Source organism: Achroia grisella, unplaced genomic scaffold (genome assembly GCF_030625045.1).
Source record: "Achroia grisella isolate CSIRO2021 unplaced genomic scaffold, CSIRO_AGI_Agris_v1 utg1240, whole genome shotgun sequence".
In the NCBI taxonomy this organism is placed as follows: domain Eukaryota; kingdom Metazoa; phylum Arthropoda; class Insecta; order Lepidoptera; family Pyralidae; genus Achroia; species Achroia grisella.
The window spans coordinates 594,395-609,119 of record NW_026712603.1 but is presented as its reverse complement, the minus strand read 5'-3'; the positions used below and the strand labels follow the sequence as shown (position 1 = coordinate 609,119).

Here is a 14,725-nt window from a genome sequence, read left to right as displayed (position 1 = left end):
TACTGGTGCCTCATCTCTAAATTTTTAAAAGTCCCTCTTGCTACCCTTACGCATTACACGATATCTCAAGAAAACTATCTTTAATTCTATCCTGAATTAACCAATGGTCAAACAAGTATTTAAAGAGAGATGATCTGTATTTGTATCTCAGCGGCTAGTAAATAACACAAATAATCAACCGTTTGACTCTCCAAATACAAATAATGAGAAGACATTCACTAATTCGTTTACCTTAATGTAAATTATATATCACTACTCTCAGCCTTAATTCAGTTATGTCCGATTCCGACATCTTTCTCTTTTTGGTCACGAAAAAACTTTGACAGCCTCTGTTTTTGTATGTCGTTGTAGCTCTTGTTTGTGGTACGCACTTCGTCCAGTAGTTTTTGTACTGCTTTGTTGTTAGGTGATACTTTCTCCGCCATTTTTAAGTCTGACAGAGCTTTGTCGTAGTTCTTAAGTGCGAAATTAGCTTGCGCACGCCTGTATAAAGCTTTTTCGTTGTGCGTTTCTAATTCGAGCACCTGAAATAACAATACAAATATCTTTATTGTAGATCATAGGTTATGTATTGGCACGTGACACCCCTGGCGTTTCAGGTGTCCATAGGCTACGGTAACGATTTACAAACAGGTGGATTGTCACCATCATAGTATAAACAAAAATGTTAAATTATTACATAAATATATTCCATAGTATCTCTATGTCCTACTCAAAGAATATACAACAGGTCAGACTGTTAATAATAAATATATAACAATATAAGTAAAATAGTTAAAAATAAGCATAACTGTATTTATATTACTAATGATTATGTTTGTCATTAATATTATTATATTAAGATGTTACGAAAACACTTTGTACCCCTTTTTACAAATATTTCGCTGATGTATACTTTATATAGAGAAGGTGTGCAGACTGGTAATTTTTTTTTTAAACAAGCATAAAATATACATAAAATTAATAAAATAATATTACACACTCTACTAAGTACTTTACATACACACTTTTTTGTTTATTGTTAAAGTGTGTGGTCAAATTGAGAATGGATTAATATTGTTTCTAATAATAATATTAAAAACAAACAATATTCTAGTCTGTAGTCTTACTGAATATTGAATTAATTATGGTCGAATTGCGACCACTGCGCGACCACTAGTTATAGTAATTTATTATATTAGAGTGCATATCATATCAATACTATTATTGAATTATTAATGTAAATTTTGCAATGGAAATTAGAAATAATATTATTATACCATGTGCGCTGTAGCATGGTGAGGGTAACAGTATAATTAATGTTTCGTTTCATTCTTAAAAGTTGTGCGATTTACAAATTATGACTTAGTATTTCAGTACTGTACCACATTCGCAATATATTTAATAACTGTATTAACTTAAATGTAGCAATTGTTAAATGTAGAATTATTAAGTGTCATCCGCACCATGTTACAGCGCATACAGTATAGTTATTTATTATGTTAGAGTGCATAGTCAATACTATTATTGAATTGAAACACATCAATAATGTGAAGAATTTCATAATGTAAATTAAGATTAATATTCATATAATAAAACATACCTCATTGCAACTTTTAATGCAATTTCTGTAATTCGCTAACTTGATATAACAAGCAGCCAAATTGAGACGACACTGTTGTGTGGATGTTGTTATGATCTCAGAAACTGAAATTAAATTTATTTTATCAGAACTAAAATTAAAATTTCATTGTTTGTTACTAATGAAATATAGAAGTTTTCTATGTATATTAAAAAGAATGAACCTGTAATTTTCATGATCATGTACAAGCTCATTTGAAAAGATTAAAAGCAGAGTTTCTTGTCAATTCTTCTTAGCTCGAATGCACTCCGAACTGACGGTAGATTTGACATATCATAAAAGTCAGTATTAATATCTTTATTCATGTAGACAGGCCGTTTTTCCCCATTGGGCACACTGGGCACGTACCCATGGCCCCGCAATGGATTATGGCCCCCTAGTCTAGTCTGGTCATTACTCCATTACCAAACGATAACCGATAGCTACTCTACTCTGAAAAAATTCTGCCTGAAAATCAATCTTAACAAATTCTTACCGACTATCGTCAATTTGTTCGTTTTTGTTATTTTTTTGTAAATATCTATCAAGAACTTGAACCCCTCATCACATAACGACTTTTTAAAATTATTTTTCATAGGGGCCCCATACCCTAATATGCCCAGGGCCTCTCATAGGTGAAACACGGCCCCGCATATAGACTTACATGAATAAGATATTTTGATTTGATATGACTAGTACCCATAACACAAGCTCTGCATAGCTTGGGACACGACAGCGCTTTGTGAACTCTTCTGAATATTTTTATTATTAATCAAGTAGATATAAATACCCAACAATATACATAGCCTTAAAAAGTATAGGGATTGGAACTATATGACTAATCAAGACCACCTAAAAAGACAATAATTTTGCTGGGAATCACACTCCACCCATCTTTTACCACATCTGTTCATAATCTTCGACCGATTGCAGGATTGACACAGAAAAAAAAAGATATAGTAATATTACTAACAGTTGTCCTGCTGAGTGGTATGTTTAATCTTCTCTATTCGTTTACTAATAACTTGGAGATACCGCAAACACTTCTGATATCTTCTCGACGCTGCCTTGAACCGTTCCTCTCCAAACAGTGCATTACCGCTACATTTCACTTCTATAATACTGTTTATAAATTGTTCTATCTGAAACAATGAGTAATTTTTTTTTATAGGGAGAATTTGTACAAAGTTATTTGTGTGAGTACATCTCTCTCTCTTATAACTGTCGCCAGTTAGCCAGATTTATTAAAATTACAGTTATTTATATATTTATTATATTTATACCTCAGTACGGGCGGTAGCGCGCGAATATTGTCGTCTCACTCACTCCATACAAAATTCGCGTTAGATAGTATACCAACCACATACTTTTAGGCATATAATTTGTAAATTATACCAAAAAGGAGTCAACAAATACGACTAAGATAGTAGTACAAAAATCTTCTTATTTACGATGGTCGCGAGTTCGATTCGTCGTACAGTATAAATATTAGTATTCGTCAGTAGGACTATTAGTATTGTTCTATGTTTTCCTGTGTATATTATGTATTTAAAAAAATACACATTTAAGTATTTGTATCAGTTGTCTAGTATATAACGCAGTTATGCTTGAGCCTAGACAGCACTGTCTGAAATGTCTTGGGTTATTATTATTATTACATATACTAAGCCACTATACAGTAATGAAAAATATTAAATAGCGCACAGTGAGCTGTTCCGCTTGCGGGTAATCTTCGGGATACTCTGGCAGATGGCCAGGACCAAGCTCGCCCCCGCCGGGGTCTCCGGGGGCCAATTCGCCACACTCCAGCACTACACATTCCTGAAATAAAAAAATAAGTGGACTTTAAAATCCGACAACAGGGTATAGTAATATATCGTCCAGTGAAGCTTGTAAAGGTCAGTTGCGACCAACCCTTACTACCTTACATATTAGTAAAATAAATGAATGTGAAATATATGTGAAAGTAACTCTGTCTGTCTCGCTTTCACGCCAATACTACTGAACCGATTTAAATGAAATTTGGTACACAGTCTAGGTCCTGAGAAAGAACATAGGATACTTTTTAATGTGAATAAAGGGTTGTAAGGGGTTGTAAGGAGTTGAAAGGGGAGATAAAAGGTTCAATGGAAGTATCGTCATTTTTAAAACTAGAATCTTGAAACTTATTCTTTAAGCTGTTCATTAAATATAAATAAATATGACTAAGTTTGTAAAATTGTTATACTTATGGGGGTAAAAATAGGGAAAGTTTGTATAGAAAATAATCATTTTCAAAGCTATAACCAGGAATCTTTTGTCTTGGCTTTTTTGGTTTAAATTATTCAATATTTTTTCAAGGTAGCTATAACACGCGGACGAAGTAGCGGGCACGGCAAGTATAGTATATTCGGTTTCTCTTTAAATACCAACATATACCAAAATTAGATAGACAGATAGGATTTTTTATTTGTGTCTTAGTACACACATATAGGTTTAATTATCCTAGACCTATTAGCGTAGAATAAGACATAAATAATATACAATAAATAATTAATTTCAGTGACAGTTTTCTTTTATCACATAAAAAATGTAAGTATAGAAAATATTACACACCACTTGCGGTCTGCCATTGTCGTCACCGTACTGCTGCATCTCCAGCACGAGACCGAGCCCAGTGAGCACTCTTCCGAACACCACGTTGGTGCCGTCCAGATGCGGGCACGGGACTGTTGTTATGCAAAACTGCGAGCCGTTGGTGTGGACACGCCCTTTGTTAGCCATACTGAGAACGCCTGCGTCATGCTGTATACAAAAGTTACTATACTGACGCCGATATAAAAGTCTTGTTTTCACAGTGAAGACTTGATTAATAGATATCATAAGGCAATCAGAAAATTCAATAATTCGTTTCATTTGGTTTAAGATAATCTATACATCTATACATATAAATAAAATTAGACTGTCTGTTAATAGTATATAATAGTAATATTGAAATAACTGTTTTTTACTACATGCATATGAATATAAATACGGTACATACACCAAAATAACATTTTTCACAATTTTGTCTGACGGTCTGTTTGTTCTGGCTAATCTCTGACATGGCTGGACCGATTTTGACGGGATTTTTTTTGGCAGGTAGCTGATGCAATAAGGAGTAACTTAGGCTACTTTTATTTTAGAAAAATTTAAATTTGGAAAAATATAGTTAAATTCCATGCGGACGAAGTCGCGGAAACAGTAGTTTAACATAAGAATGAGCATGCTTTCCCGTTACTCTTTTAAATAAATGCTGTTCAGAATTTAATTTTTAAGAATTGTGTGGAATACAAACTTACAAATAACATAGTTGATATAAATAAATGAATATTTACTTGAGGAACAAAATAAATCAGTTATAGTTCTCAGAACAGACCAAGAACAAGTCAACATACCTATAATTTACCAGGTTTGAATGTGAAAATAGAATAATGAATTTATTTGATCTCAAACTAAAATATTTTTAAGTTTTAAAGATAACAGTTTGCACCACTCTACTATCATACAACTACACTAATGACCAATAGTATAAATTTTACTGTAATAATAAATAATAGTAATAATAATTCTTTTATTGGAACTAAAAAAAAATATAATATTTTACAAAGTAGGGTAGTGTAACGGTAATAAATTACCTTTAGAATAAAATTTTCATCTTCAAATGTTGGTCCATAGATACTCTCACCACTTGTACCATCCCCATTCACTATATCACCACCCTGCACCATAAACTGAGTCACAACTGAAAATAATCATAATAAATGTTGTTTAACATACATTCAGCCTTATAATAAGCCTTATAAACACTACACTAATAATGTAAATGATAGGTGAAGATGAAAGTTCATTATGAAAAAAATAAATATACAATACATAATAAAAAGAATAAAATAAAAAAAATTTTTCTTCAGATATTACACATCTGAAGAAAATTTTTTTATATCATATAAGCAAATTATAAATAAGTAGATTATAAACTACTAGGATTATTCCAGGTGTAAGTTTTTTATTTATAATTTCTGAAGATTTCTCACAAACCATACTCTAATGCACACAAAATTTTAAGATGTAATCTTCTTGGATTAAAAACTTTAAAAATTATATTATGATTAGGAATCCTTAATAGTTTATGTAATAGTGATGAAGCTTTAAGTTTCATCACAATTAACAATACTAAGTACTGTAAAACCAATTAACTTCATTGTTATAAAAATAAATAGTATAGTAATATACAGTAGATAAACTTAAAAGGTTACCTTTGTGAAATGTAGCTCCTTTGAAATGCAGAGGCTTCTTATAAACACCGAGACCCTTCTCCCCAGTACATAGTGCCCGAAAATTCTCAGCTGTTTTTGGTACCACATCCTTTCTCAGTTCTATTGTAATGCGGCCAGCTATGATAAAAGATAAGTATTATGAAAACTGTACATTTAAACTTACTAGGTACTCCTCTGAATATTCTTTACCTGATCCAGAAGTCTTTTTGTATAGTACATAATATATGCTTTTTGTATAGCATTCACACAAAAGTTAAAAATTCTTTAAGGAATATTATATTAGATAGACAGAGACAGCTCTTGGATAGCAACAACAAATCTTGACATAAAATATGATTTTTTTGTGTAGATACACATGCATTGCATGCATGTCACATGTACATATATCTGTATGGATATTATTATTATTTATGTATTAATTTGTTGAATTTTTATTTCATTATTAAAGAATACAACCAAGTTGAGATCAGAAACCAAACTGTTTATTTCACATTTACCCTCAATATACTTAATTATAAATTGACCTTCTATTAACATAATCAATACATAACATACCTTTCTCTCCTAATGATTGGCTAGCAATATGACTACTATTAGAATATTTATTGAATACGAATAATACTTAATTAATTAATTATCTAGGTAATCTCAATCATAATTTAGATGATAGAAATACATATCAAATCAGTTATTAGATTTTGTAAATTTGACAATAACAATCATTCATTAACACTCATTGGGTATCCCTATAATTTCTGGCCATAATTCAGGAGGTGGAATGACTATGGATGGATCCTGTGATAGTTTAGAGTCAGACTCCTTCATGAGGTGACTGTCTAACTCGGAAAGTGCTCTTGTAGTTGCACTTGCTGGTCTTGCTAGAATTTGGTCTGTATGACGGCGATGCAACTCTCCATCTTCCGTTCTCACCCTGTAAGTTGCAGGTCCTTCCACTATCTCCACAGTGGCTCTGTGCCATTTGTCTCCTGGGCCATACATATGTATCAGTACTGGTTGGTTCACTGTAAAGTTCCGGGCAGGTGGATGGAGTGCTGCCGCTTCACGCTGATGCTCACTACGACTCATAATCGAGTCGGGATGTAGGGCTGAAACTGCAGTTCTATATCTCCGCCCATTGAGTATTTCGGCTGGTGTTTTGTTGGTGGAACTATTAGGAACTGTTCGTAAATAATATAAAACTTTACAGAGCTTTTCTTGCCATGGCCAATTTTGGCATTCCAGTTTTTTCATTTTATTTTTAAAAGTTTGGATAGCCCGTTCTATCTGCCCATTTGTTTCAGGGTGATATGGTGGTGAATACAAATGTCTAATTCCATTATTTTTCAAAAAAATATTGAACTCCTCAGATGTAAAGGCGCGTCCATTATCAGAAACTAATACATCGGGAAGACCTTGCGACGTAAAGATTTTTCTAACAACATTTATCACCGTACCACTATTCATTGAAGGCACTATTTCAGCTTCAAACCATTTACTGTAGCTATCTACTAGGACTAAAAATGTTTTCCCCTGGAAGGGTCCTGCGAAATCAACATGTACTCGACTCCAAGGCTTTTCCGAGACAATCCAAGATTGTGGGTCTTTTGGTGGCTTATTTCGTACCAGTTGACATTGTTGACATGAGGCTACAACGTTCTCAATCTGACGGTCCATATCCTTCCACCACACGTACCCTCTTGCATATGCTTTGGTTTGAACCATGCCTGCGTGTGGTGCATGCAACAATTTTAACACCTTCTCCTGTAAGGATGTCGGTATTATTACTCTATTACACCATAATAAACAATCTTTATTATGCGAAAGAGCTTCTCTCCTTGTCCAATACGCTTGTAACCTCAAATCTGTGTTTTTGCGCGGCCAACCATGCAACACATAGAACATTACTTTTTGCAGAACCACATCTTTTTTGGTCTCCTCAGCAATTTTACAAGCATCCAGTTGCCACTCGCTCAATTGTTCTTCCATCAACAACATATCTCTGGTCTCTTCTGTCTTTATGCATGATGTATTCGGAGCAGTCCATCTGCTTAAAGCATCCGCATTTCCAATTAATTTACCTGGTCTGTACTTTATTTTGTAATCATAACATGCTAGTTTTAGTGACCAGCGTAGCATTCTAGGTGAAATTTGCTCCGGTATAGGTTTTTCTGGATTGAATAGACCAACTAATGGCTTATGATCCGTCACTATAATGAATTTACGACCTGATAAGAACTCATGGAATTTAGTCAATCCAAATATAATTGCCAAAGCCTCTTTATCGATCTGACCGTACCGCCTCTCATGGGCTTGTAATGTTCTTGAGGCCATCATCACCGGTCTTTCTGATCCATCCTGCATAACATGCGCAATAATTGCTCCTAGTCCATACTCCGAGGAATCACATATGAGAATTAGTTCTTTCTGCAAATCATATCCCACCAGCGTGAGATCCGAAGACAGTAAGCGTTTAGCTTCCAAAAAGGCTTTATGTTCTCCATCACCCCAGCTCCATGTCCTTTTAGATTCTAAAAGTCTATGCAATGGCTCTAATATGGTGCTCTTACCAGGCAAAAATTTCTCATAGAAATTGTATAAACCCAGAAAAGCTCGCAGGGTTTCTCTGTTCGTTGGAGCTGGTTTCTCTTGAATTTCTTTAACCTTCGCAGGTGACGGGTGGAGCCCGTCCACATCTAACATGTGGCCTAAGAATGTAATGCTATTCGCTGCAAACACACACTTTTTGACATTCAGACGCAGTCCCATTTCTTCCAGTTTACATAAGACCTTCTTAAGTCTCTGGTTGTGTTCTTCGACGGTGGTGCCAGTTACGGCTACATCGTCTAACAGGCATGCTACTCCCTCCATACCTGCAAGCGCAGTTGACATAAGCCGTTGAAAAATAGCTGGCGCTGCGCTTACGCCGAACGGTAAGCGATTCATCTTCATTAGACCAATCGGAGTATTAAGTGTTAGCAGCATAGCTGTCGCATCATCTACTTTAAGCTGTGTGTACGCTTGCTTTAAGTCCAGTTTGCTAAATATCCTGCCCCCACTCAATTTCACAAATGCTTCATTCGACTTTGGCAATGGGTATGTATCTGTATCTATCGCGCCGTTTACCGTCACTCGATAGTCACCACACATTCGTATTGTTCCATCTTCCTTCATGACTGGTGTCAGTGGCGTGGCCCATTCCGAATATCGTACAGGTGTTAGTATGCCTGCAGTGACCATCTTGTTTAATTCCTCTATTACCTTCTGCTTGAGTGGGTAAGGCACCGGGCGGGCCTTTAAGAAACGAGGGATGGCATCTTGTCGTAAATGTAACGAAACTTTAGGACCCTTGTACTCTCCCAGACCTTCTTTAAATAACTTAGGATATTCTCTTTTATACTGTTCTATATCCTCTTCAGACCAGCACAGTCCAGAAACTTGGAGGCCTAGTGTTTGAAACCAATTTCTACCCAACAGGTTCGGCCCATTTCCTGATACTACTACAAGTTCACACTGTGCTTCCTTATTCGCTAATATAATTCGTACATTAGCTACTCCCAAAACTTTTATAGGATCTCTAGTCCATGTTACCAGCTTCAATGTAGTGGGTCTTAAAGGTGGGGGTGTCGACCATAGCTTTCTATATGTCTCTTCCGACATAATAGACCGAGAGGCTCCCGAGTCCACTTCCATTGATAATTGCACTCCGTCTATAATAACATCGGTAGTTATAGGAGGTGTGTAATTATCTGTACAGACATAAATCCCCATCATCTTCTCTGCCGACACGTCGTCACTTCCACTACATTCTCCACCCTCGTCAACTAGGTGTGTGCGTCTTGGCCTCTTATCGCATGCTGCTGCAATATGCCCGAATTTCTTACAATAGAAGCATTTTGCTTTCCAGAACGGACAGCGTTCGCCTGGCTTATGACCACGTGTACACCGTCGACATTCATTGGATCTCACAATACCAATATCCATAGGTTCGGTTTCGGTAACATTTGGTGGAGTTTGGTTTGACGCACTAGCTGCATACGCAGGGTACAAATCAGGGAATGTCGCTTGATAATCCAGACAAGTCTGTAGTGCGACTTCGTATGTTAAATCCTTCTTCTTTAATAAATCGCGCCGTAAGCGATCATCCCGCACCCCCAGCACTAGTCGGTCCCTCAACTGGCGTTCCAGGTCTACAAAATTGCACTTTGCACCTAGTCGGCTCATAGCCGCTACATAGTCCTGTACACTTTCTCCTTGCAACTGTTGTCGTTTATGAAATTTTCCCGCCTGTAGTATTTCATTAACTTCTGGTTCAAAAAACTTATCCAAAACATTGAAAATATGCGCTAACGATACTTCAGTCGGCCGTTTAGGAACTAAAAGAGATGCGATTAACGCAAAAGTGTCTTTTCCACACTGAGAAAGGAACAGCGATCGTCCCCTATTAAGGTTATCTTCACTGACGCCCGCCGCGTCTAGCGCACACATTAATTGCTCCTTGTAATCACACCACTTATCAGTTTTTGGGTTAAATTGTCCGGGAAACACAATATTCGACACAGTTGCTGCCATTTTCACGTTAAATAATTTTAATTTATCTCGTCGCCAATAAAGAATACAACCAAGTTGAGATCAGAAACCAAACTGTTTATTTCACATTTACCCTCAATATACATAATTGTAAATTGACCTTCTATTAACATAATCAATACATAACAATTATGTTGTGGTATGGTTATCTACCACATGTGATTAGGTACACCTGCATAGGTACAAACTGAAAACCAGCGCTGGACACCCATCAGTCCAGCAATAGCTGAGTTTGTACCTATTGCCAATCATATTAAATATGTATAAATGTGTAACTATGCAACTATACTGATATTGGCAATAAATGGATTTATTATTATTATTATTAGTAGTAATAAGGGTAAATTATTCATCAGGTGCAGGAAGGAACAACTGTTAGTAATATTGCCTAATTACCCCAACACTAGCAATGTACCATATCAGGTTGACCATCATTTGGTCCTCTTATAAATTTGTCACTACAAGCACACTGTAATACTCATCCTATTATACTCCACAGAAAGATACATCATTAAATCAGAAATTAAATTACTAATACCAGGGACTGTATACCCAGTGAGGAGCATGGGGGAACAGCTGCCACTCCCTAAAAATTGTTTGTTACAATAAATTATGAAAGGAGGAATGGTATTCTCAGTAATGTGGTCTAATAACACAATTGCTATAAGTGTATCATATAAGGGTTAATCCTCATGCAGTTCCCCCTGGAAAACATCAAAAACTGGGTAAAACTATACCCTTGAGTATCAACTGATACCAAATTTGTAGAGGACATTATATGCTTACTTTGTATATGAAAATACAGTAACTCAAATATTTTTGAAAAATCGACTTTAAAATTATATAGGTATATAAAGTGAAATTTACATTTTTTTTTACTTCATTAATAAGCATGGTTTGTTTTGGTGTATTTATATTTTGGTAAATCAAGTGTACAGTTATCAATGTACATTAATGAATGTTACCTTTTTCTCCGTCTATTGCTATATCCAAGAACACGAGAGGATTCCTTTGTTGTCCCTCCGATGCTGGTATCATGGTGATCATTTACACGAAAATTAACTAGGCTCGCTTCATTATAAATAGAAAAAACTAAATAATAGAATACTACTATATTTAGAGCCGACAATTTGATTATCCATAATAATTTAATCTGCTTAAAATATCCAAGCAAATACAAAACATATTAGCTAGGTTAGACAAATCGTATTCGTGTCGAATGCCGTTAGCAGTAAATAAAAAGGTAAGCAAAAATAATCAATCAAGTCAATAAGTCATATTATTCACATCACTATATCATATATGATCCATCACTATATACTGTAATTAGTTTCCCTATTAAGAAAACAATAAAAGTCATGAAACACTTCAAATCAAATTTCAGTATCCCAAATAAATAAGCAACTCAGCCTCAAATGCCTAATAATATTGACATGAATGACAAGGGAAATATGCTAGGTTTGACAGATTTGTCACTTTTAATGTTGGTAGTGATGAACGACTGTAGGGGCTTAGACTCTTTGCGTTTCCTGTAAGAATAAATAAAAAAAATATATATATATAATGATGACCTAGGGGCCGTGGCCTAGGGGTGAACCTTTTTTGTCCCGGGATTAACTTAAGGGGTAACTACCCCAGGTGGTCAAGATGAATAGCCTGTTGATTGGCAAGAATTATACATAGTAATAATAAGGGAACTACAGAGTAATAGAGTTAATATAAGTAAATGATTAGAATTAAGCAATCTGTACTTATGCTAACTTAAAATCTCGTGCTGTATTTTGAGAAAGTGTAATTTTTTTTATATTTTGTGAAAATTGTGTAATAGAAAACACGCCTCCGCACCCATACATTCTACACCTTATTCTCTCACCTCAACGTCATGACATAAGTCATCACCTCAATGTTGCCTACTTAACTCCATATTGGACAATGTAGTTCTTTTCATGCTTATTCAGACTCCAAACGTAATAATGTTGTTTTATTATATTACGAGGTAAAAGTAGCTATCTTAAAATTTATGTCTGTCAATTTTTTTACTGAATTAAATACAATAAAAAGATTGCCTTTGCGAGATTCGAATATGTAAATAGTCAAAAGGATGGAAAAGGAAAAAGAAAAAGGTTTTTAAACGATTACAATATACCAAGTTTTTAATTTTTAATTATTAAGTTATTAAATTAGTGCCAATATGAACCTATATTAATTGGATTATTTAATTAGATATAAAGCGGCTCTCTATATTTATCGTCTTAGCCCAAAAAAATATATGGAGTTGCCAACACTGGTCATTGCATTCGTAATTTAGCAAAATGTCATAATTTATTTTAATTATTATCTTTTCAATATTTCTTAATGTCGTATTAAAATATTAATGTAAGTACTATTTTCTTAGCAGAAGATTTAAATATTTACACAATAAACAGTAGTAGGTTATATTGGTTCTCGTAGGCATTAAAAACAGGTTTTGGTATCAACCTGTTTCACATTAGTTAGTTATATTTACTCAGTTTTCTAACAACTACATATTTTTTCAGATTCAATATGTCTTGCTCTGCTTTGTATATACTGGATGTAAAGGGCAAAGTCCTTATATCCAGAAATTATCGCGGCGATGTCGACATGGCTGTGATTGATAAGTTCATGCCTTTTCTCATGGAGAAAGAAGAGGAAGGTATGCTAACTCCTCTCTTACAGACCGGCGAGTGCACATTCGCTTATATCAAAACAAACAACCTGTATATTGTATCGACTACAAAGAAAAATGCTAATATTGCATTGGTATTTGTGTTTTTGTACAAAATTGTTGAAGTTATGTCAGAATACTTCAAAGAGATAGAAGAAGAGAGTATCCGAGACAATTTCGTTGTTATATACGAATTACTGGATGAATTGATTGATTTTGGATATCCACAAACTACAGACAGCAAGATTCTCCAGGAATATATCACACAGGAGGGGCATAAGCTAGAAATGCAGCCCCGTATACCTATGGCCGTTACTAATGCTGTCTCCTGGAGGTCTGAAGGCATTAAATATAGGAAAAATGAAGTATTCTTAGATGTTATTGAGTCAGTCAATTTATTAGCTAATTCTAACGGCAATGTACTTAGAAGTGAGATTGTTGGTGCAATCAAAATGAGGGTCTACCTATCCGGTATGCCAGAATTACGTCTCGGTTTAAATGATAAGGTTCTCTTTGAAAGCACCGGAAGGGGAAAGTCTAAATCAGTAGAGCTTGAAGATGTGAAGTTTCACCAATGCGTCAGACTGTCACGTTTTGAGAATGATAGAACTATATCATTTATTCCTCCTGATGGAGAGTTTGAACTTATGTCATACAGATTGAACACCCATGTAAAACCCCTGATTTGGATTGAGTCGGTTATTGAGCGCCATGCACATTCAAGAGTTGAGTATATGATCAAGGCAAAATCACAATTTAAAAGACGTTCCACTGCTAACAATGTTGAAATAATTATACCTGTACCTGCTGATGCGGACTCTCCGAAGTTTAAGACTACTATTGGCAGTGTCAAGTATACACCTGAACAGAATGCAATAACTTGGTCTATTAAGTCGTTCCCAGGTGGTAAGGAATATTTGATGAGAGCTCATTTTGGATTGCCTTCTGTTGAATGTGAAGAGGTAGATGGAAAACCACCAATTCAAGTGAAATTTGAGATTCCATATTTCACTACATCCGGGATTCAAGTTAGATATCTCAAGATTATAGAAAAGAGTGGATACCAGGCCTTGCCATGGGTACGCTACATTACTCAGAATGGAGACTATCAGCTGCGAACTAATTGAATGATATACATATATATTTATTACATTCCTTTTTACTTTCAAGTGCACTATGTTTTAATTAGGTATTGTTTGCAAAACTGTTAAGTCTGTTGTAGTTGTTAAGTGATCAATTTATTGGATGAAGTATTATAATTATTATGTATATTTGACACAATAATAAATTAATATTACACAATCATGTTTTTATTTAATTCCTTAGAAACTGAATAGTAGAAACTGTATTTTATTTACATTTTGTTAGTAGCACGAATATGTAACATTCCTTTATCTGTGGCATGAATGAGATTTGCTAGATAACATCAGTCATCAAATGCAGATTATAATGTTTGTATTTATTTAATGACTAACTGCTTGGTTTTGCCGTAGAACAAATCGAGTACCATTTACATGAAATTATACTTTTTGTTTTAAATAGAGAATCCTTTCT

At 34.8% G+C, this 14,725-nt stretch overlaps 2 protein-coding genes across 2 annotated transcripts; one reads left to right on the top strand and one right to left on the bottom strand.

Moving 5' to 3' along the window:
* Positions 1-54: 54 nt before the first annotated feature.
* On the bottom strand, positions 55-11,768 carry LOC131854606 (peptidyl-prolyl cis-trans isomerase D-like). Its single transcript, XM_059205727.1, has 8 exons — positions 11,451-11,768; positions 5,878-6,015; positions 5,257-5,363; positions 4,196-4,384; positions 3,305-3,421; positions 2,574-2,742; positions 1,583-1,686; positions 55-524 (listed from the first exon to the last, which is right to left on the bottom strand). The coding sequence occupies exons 1-8, from the start codon at positions 11,530-11,532 to the stop codon at positions 270-272; spliced, it is 1,161 nt and encodes a 386-aa protein (XP_059061710.1). The 5' UTR covers positions 11,533-11,768; the 3' UTR covers positions 55-269.
* Positions 11,769-12,767: 999 nt separating this feature from the next.
* LOC131854604 (AP-1 complex subunit mu-1) lies at positions 12,768-14,430 on the top strand. Its single transcript, XM_059205726.1, has 2 exons — positions 12,768-12,861; positions 13,023-14,430. The coding sequence occupies exon 2, from the start codon at positions 13,030-13,032 to the stop codon at positions 14,296-14,298; it is 1,269 nt and encodes a 422-aa protein (XP_059061709.1). The 5' UTR covers positions 12,768-12,861; positions 13,023-13,029; the 3' UTR covers positions 14,299-14,430.
* The last annotated feature ends 295 nt before the right edge of the window (positions 14,431-14,725 follow it).